At 45.1% G+C, this 7500-nt stretch overlaps 1 protein-coding gene across 1 annotated transcript in view; it reads right to left on the reverse strand.

The window, feature by feature from the left end:
* The window catches only part of rabgap1 (RAB GTPase activating protein 1), a 149679-nt gene that overhangs the window by 105845 nt on the left and 36334 nt on the right, over positions 1-7500 (reverse strand). Inside the window, 4 exon segments of the mRNA XM_083657855.1 lie at positions 684-855; positions 5668-5837; positions 6406-6508; positions 7044-7110. Of these exon segments, the coding sequence (XP_083513981.1) occupies positions 684-855; positions 5668-5837; positions 6406-6508; positions 7044-7110 (512 nt within the window).

Genomic DNA, 7500 nt, shown 5'->3' on the forward strand with positions numbered 1-7500 from the left:
TCTTAGCCAGTAACATGCTTTAGATTTATTTTATTTTATTAACGAAATAGAAAAATACATTGGGTTATGCAGTAGATTTCAGAAGTGACTGGTAGGCTATTTAAGGGAGAGCACATTATGTCAGAGACCTCATTTAACTGTATTATTCTATTAACAGAGTAGAGAGTTTGGGAGGCGAATAGTCTCGCAAACACAGTGTTTGGGAGACAATTTGTCTCGAGTATAAATTGCCACGCTACTTGTTTTGACCCTGGCGTAATAATCGGCCTTGTGAGCGCAGGCAGCGGCCGATGCCGATTAATTAAAAATGACAAAAATCGGCCAATAATAATGCTATGTTTTGAATGATGGCTAGAAAGGCAGGGGAAATAGAGGGAGCATCATGTGGGATGCTAAGTGGGTAAATGTGGGATGCTAAGTGGCTAAATGTGGGATGCTAAGTGGGTAAATGTGGGATGCTAAGTGGGTAAGAAGACAGAGGAGCAGAGAGGAGAATTACAGTGGTAAATATGAGGCAAAGCAGGTGGCCTGTAGAGGACAAGCATTTTGTTAACATCATGAATCTGATTTTCACTCATATATCACTTGTTCGTCTCTACGGTGCAAATTTAATGAAACAAAAAATACCATAAAAAGTGACTTTGAAAAATGAAGGAGGGACTAAAGGAATTCACAAAAATCACCTTCCTCCTCGTCATCGTCGGGCGGCGAGGCGGCCGTGGTGGCGGATCCAGTGGGCAGGATGCCAGCAGGACTGGCTGTGCTCTTCCTCTTCTCTCGCTCCGTCTCGCTCTCCAGACTCAGCACCTCGTACAGCGTGTCCGAGGCAGGGCTCTTACGCTCCTTACGCTCCATCTGAAGAGAGGTGCGAGAACAACACATCACAACACATCTGAAGAGAGGTGCGTTCACAACACATCACAACACATCTGAAGAGAGGTGTGAGAACAACACATCACAACACATCTGAAGAGAGGTGCGTTCACAACACATCACAACACATCTGAAGAGAGGTGTGAGAACAACACATCACAACACATCTGAAGAGAGGTGTGAGAACAACACATCACAACACATCTGAAGAGAGGCGCGAGAACAACACATCACAACACATCTGAAGAGAGGCGCGTTCACAACACATCACAACACATCTGAAGAGAGGTGTGAGAACAACACATCACAACACATCTGAAGAGAGGTGTGAGAACAACACATCACAACATATCTGAAGAGAGGCGCGAGAACAACACATCACAACACATCTGAAGAGAGGTGTGAGAACAACACATCACAACACATCTGAAGAGAGGTGCGAGAACAACACATCACAACACATCTGAAGAGAGGTGTGAGAACAACACATCACAACACATCTGAAGAGAGGTGTGAGAACAACACATCACAACACATCTGAAGAGAGGTGTGAGAACAACACATCACAACACATCTGAAGAGAGGTGTGAGAACAACACATCACAACACATCTGAAGAGAGGTGCGAGAACAACACATCACAACACATCTGAAGAGAGGTGTGAGAACAACACATCACAACACATCTGAAGAGAGGTGCGAGAACAACACATCACAACACATCTGAAGAGAGGTGCGTTCACAACACATCACAACACATCTGAAGAGAGGCGCGAGAACAACACATCACAACACATCTGAAGAGAGGTGCGTTCACAACACATCACAACACATCTGAAGAGAGGTGCGTTCACAACACATCACAACACATCTGAAGAGAGGTGCGTTCACAACACATCACAACACATCTGAAGAGAGGCGCGAGAACAACACATCACAACACATCTGAAGAGAGGTGCGAGAACAACACATCACAACACATCTGAAGAGAGGTGTGAGAACAACACATCACAACACATCTGAAGAGAGGTGTGAGAACAACACATCACAACACATCTGAAGAGAGGTGTGAGAACAACACATCACAACACATCTGAAGAGAGGCGCGTTCACAACACATCACAACACATCTGAAGAGAGGTGTGAGAACAACACATCACAACACATCTGAAGAGAGGTGTGAGAACAACACATCACAACACATCTGAAGAGAGGTGTGAGAACAACACATCATCACAACACATCTGAAGAGAGGTGCGTTCACAACACATCACAACACATCTGAAGAGAGGCGCGAGAACAACACATCACAACACATCTGAAGAGAGGTGCGTTCACAACACATCACAACACATCTGAAGAGAGGCGCGAGAACAACACATCACAACACATCTGAAGAGAGGTGCGTTCACAACACATCACAACACATCTGAAGAGAGGTGCAAGAACAACACATCACAACACATCTGAAGAGAGGCGCGTTCACAACACATCACAACACATCTGAAGAGAGGTGCGTTCACAACACATCACAACACATCTGAAGAGAGGTGCGAGAACAACACATCACAACACATCTGAAGAGAGGTGCGTTCACAACACATCACAACACATCTGAAGAGAGGTGTGAGAACAACACATCACAACACATCTGAAGAGAGGTGCGAGAACAACACATCACAACACATCTGAAGAGAGGTGTGAGAACAACACATCACAACACATCTGAAGAGAGGTGCGAGAACAACACATCACAACACATCTGAAGAGAGGTGCGTTCACAACACATCACAACACATCTGAAGAGAGGCGCGAGAACAACACATCACAACACATCTGAAGAGAGGTGCGTTCACAACACATCACAACACATCTGAAGAGAGGTGCGTTCACAACACATCACAACACATCTGAAGAGAGGTGCGTTCACAACACATCACAACACATCTGAAGAGAGGTGCGAGAACAACACATCACAACACATCTGAAGAGAGGTGCGAGAACAACACATCACAACACATCTGAAGAGAGGTGCGTTCACAACACATCACAACACATCTGAAGAGAGGTGCGTTCACAACACATCACAACACATCTGAAGAGAGGTGTGAGAACAACACATCACAACACATCTGAAGAGAGGTGCGTTCACAACACATCACAACACATCTGAAGAGAGGCGCGAGAACAACACATCACAACACATCTGAAGAGAGGCGCGTTCACAACACATCACAACACATCTGAAGAGAGGTGTGAGAACAACACATCACAACACATCTGAAGAGAGGCGCGTTCACAACACATCACAACACATCTGAAGAGAGGTGCGTTCACAACACATCACAACACATCTGAAGAGAGGTGCGTTCACAACACATCACAACACATCTGAAGAGAGGTGCGAGAACAACACATCACAACACATCTGAAGAGAGGTGCGAGAACAACACATCACAACACATCTGAAGAGAGGTGCGTTCACAACACATCACAACACATCTGAAGAGAGGTGCGTTCACAACACATCACAACACATCTGAAGAGAGGTGCGTTCACAACACATCACAACACATCTGAAGAGAGGCGCGTTCACAACACATCACAACACATCTGAAGAGAGGCGCGTTCACAACACATCACAACACATCTGAAGAGAGGTGCGTTCACAACACATCACAACACATCTGAAGAGAGGTGTGAGAACAACACATCACAACACATCTGAAGAGAGGTGTGAGAACAACACATCACAACACATCTGAAGAGAGGTGTGAGAACAACACATCACAACACATCTGAAGAGAGGTGTGAGAACAACACATCACAACACATCTGAAGAGAGGCGCGTTCACAACACATCACAACACATCTGAAGAGAGGTGCGTTCACAACACATCACAACACATCTGAAGAGAGGCGCGTTCACAACACATCACAACACATCTGAAGAGAGGTGCGTTCACAACACATCACAACACATCTGAAGAGAGGTGTGAGAACAACACATCACAACACATCTGAAGAGAGGTGTGAGAACAACACATCACAACACATCTGAAGAGAGGCGCGTTCACAACACATCACAACACATCTGAAGAGAGGTGCGAGAACAACACATCACAACACATCTGAAGAGAGGTGTGTTCACAACACATCACAACACATCTGAAGAGAGGTGTGAGAACAACACATCACAACACATCTGAAGAGAGGTGCTTTCACAACACATCACAACACATCTGAAGAGAGGTGCGTTCACAACACATCACAACACATCTGAAGAGAGGTGCGTTCACAACACATCACAACACATCTGAAGAGAGGTGCGTTCACAACACATCACAACACATCTGAAGAGAGGTGCGTTCACAACACATCACAACACATCTGAAGAGAGGTGCGTTCACAACACATCACAACACATCTGAAGAGAGGTGCGAGAACAACACATCACAACACATCTGAAGAGAGGCGCGAGAACAACACATCGGAGAAGAAGTTACAGACCACCGGCCATTTAAAGGGCACTTTAGCTGGCTCATTTTGGCAACAGAGACCTTCGTGAGATGCACTGAAAAACATGACACCCTCCCAACCCCCCCAAAAAAAGCAATTAACTAGAGACTTCTTCGGATTAATTAATAAAAACTTTATTACATAATACAGTTCTGTGCACAAGTCCTACTGCAGGCACCCTAGATTTTTGTATACATTTCTTAGAAGCTCTAATGGTTTTTTAGAGTGTGTATTTGTTCTCTGCATTACTGTAGTTTGTCAGTAAACTGCTGTTTACTTTTCATTTGATTAGTTTTGAAAGCAGCTTCGCTTTATGGATTTCTTTGACATTAATCCATGGCTTTTGGTTGGGCATGATTTTGATTTTTTTTGCGGGAACCACATCCTCAGTGCATTCCCTGATGAAGCTTGTTACAGTGTCTGTGTATTCACTGAGGTCTCACGCGGCCCTGAAGGCATCCCACTCCACATGATCAAAGCAATCCTGCACGGTGGCATCCGATTGGTCTGACCAGTGGTGGGCAGTCCCAAAAGCTGGGGGCTCCTATAGAGCACCGCAGGAATGAGTCCGGAAGTAGCATGGATGCCGGAAGTCCCGGACTTCCTGGATCTTATGTGGGAAATGTCAATGGGGTTTTAGAAAGGGGATTTCACTTAAATGCGTAAAATAAGGTCTTGAGGTTAACAAAAGTTTATAGGAGCGGTAATTTGGGTTCAGCAGGATAATCTTCACAAATGTGAATCACTTTTATGACTTTTGAAACGTAAATGCGTTTTCTTTTTAAACGAGATTTTTAGAAAACGCTTCAAAAGGCATAACAGTGATTAACGTTTGTGAAGATTATCCTTGCTGACCCCAAATTACCACTCCGATCAACTTTTGTTAACCACAGACCTTATTTTATGCATTGAAGTGAAATCCCCATTCTAAAACCCCATTGACTTTTCCCCATAAGAACCAGGAAGTCCGGGACTTCCACCTTCCACCTACAAAAATACATCATCCCTGCGGTGCTCTATTTCAGTCTTTGCCTGTATGCAGGGAGGAGGAGGATGGAGGAATGATACCATTTCATCCGATTCTACCTACCCTGCCTCATTGGTTTGCCCTCGCAGACGCAGCACGCGCAGACGCAGCACGTGCAGATGCAGCACGCGCAGACGCAGCACGCGCAGACGCAGCACGCGCAGACGTCGTCGTGATCTTCCTAGTAATGATGTCATTTGATTGGACTGAATTTAATTCCAGAGGGGAAAATGTGAGGACCTGACCTACCTGTCGTAGTTTCAGGTAGAAGGTCTCAGTGTAGCTGCGCTTGCTGAAGGGCCAGAACAGCCTGTCGTTTGGGGAGCACACACGGACCCGGGTCTCCAGCAGGAAGCGGACCGGCTCCTCCACCTCTGTGATCACCAGGTCCACCGCCGTCGTCATGTACATGAACTTATCTGTGAAGACAAAGCAACAGCAAACATGTCGTCCATCACTAATGATGCAGTCCTGTTCCACTGCTGTGTGTGTGTGTGTGTGTGTGTGTGTGTGTGTGTGTGTGTGTGTGTGTGTGTGTGTGTGTCTGTGTGTGTGTGTGTGTGTGTGTGTGTCTGTCTGTTTGTCTGTGTGTGTGTGTCTGTGTGTGTGTGTGTGTGTGTGTGTGTGTGTGTGTGTGTGTGTGTGTGTGTGTCTGTCTGTTTGTGTGTCTGTGTGTGTGTGTGTGTGTGTGTGTGTGTGTGTGTGTGTGTGTGTGTGTGTGTGTGTCTGTCTCTTTGACAAAAGGTGTGTGATTTTGAATATGCCAGAATGCAAAATCAGAAGTCAGTCCAAACAGAAAGAAAATAGTCCAAAAACACAATGAGCAGCCTCTGAGATATCACATGTTATGGACATCCGGATCAGATGGATGAACAAAATGAGATGAGTGAGTAAATATCCAATTATCCAATTAAATATGAAAAGAGTAAATAATAATTGACTCATTAAATTCTCTTTGAATCTTTGACCGATTTGTGGCGATGTTACCTTTAGGCGTCTCCTCATTCACAGCCTGGAACTGAGGTGTGTTGGGGTTCCAACTTCCAGTGATAATGTAGGACTTCCCGTCAGAGCTCTTCCCCATCGACTCCTGGAGGAGCACAAGGTGGAGGAAGTTAGTACATACGCATATAGAGAGCCAAAGTCAAACGTCACTTCCTGCTTCAGCACTGTACCAGAGATTTTCATCCGCCATTTATTTTCCCATAGACATTTCGTAAAATGCTTATAAAAAGAGTTTTACTTGTTCAAATCAAACGGTTCAGATATATTTAGAAACAGGAGAGATCGCATAACATTTCACTCTGACGAAAAAAAACATAAAAAACTGCGGATTTAAAGAAAATATTTTTTCGATGTTGTTGTTTACGTTTTGGTCCGAGTGAAATGTTCTATGGTCTCTCCCGATTCTAAATATAGCTGAACCGTTTGGTTTGACCAAGTAAAACTATTTTTATAAGCACTTTACGAAATGTGTATGGGAAAATAAATGGCGGATGAAAATCTCTGGTACAGTGCTGAAGCAGGAAGTAGGCGGTCCCTTTGCCTCTCTATACTGTACAGGCACAGCCACACACACACACACACACACACACACACACACACACACACACAGAGTCACCCACCAGGTCTAGTAGGTGCATGTCGCTGTTCTTTACATTTTTCCCCGGGCTCAGCAGGAGACCAAAGCATCTGGAGAAGAAACACACACAAAACCACACGCGCACACACACACACACACGCACACACACACACACACAGACAGACACACAGACACACACACACACATGTACGCCCACATGCACGCAAACACACACAACCCCCCGACCAAAAATAAAGTAAGTGCGGGAACCACAGACAGAACAAATCTCTCTTTAGAGTAAAACCAGTTGTAAAAGATCAACTCTTCTCCTGGATGGATGTGCTCCTCTAACACAGAGCAGAACATGGAGATCATTAAACACAGCACTTCAAGGAAACCGGGCCGGGCCCAGAGTACCATAACACAGCGGGGCCGGGCCCAGAGTACCATAACACAGCACCATGAGAGGGAAGCTCACCAGGAAGCTGACGGAATGTTTA

Source organism: Poromitra crassiceps (assembly GCF_964638095.1).
Source record: "Poromitra crassiceps genome assembly, chromosome: 21".
NCBI lineage: Eukaryota > Metazoa > Chordata > Actinopteri > Beryciformes > Melamphaidae > Poromitra > Poromitra crassiceps.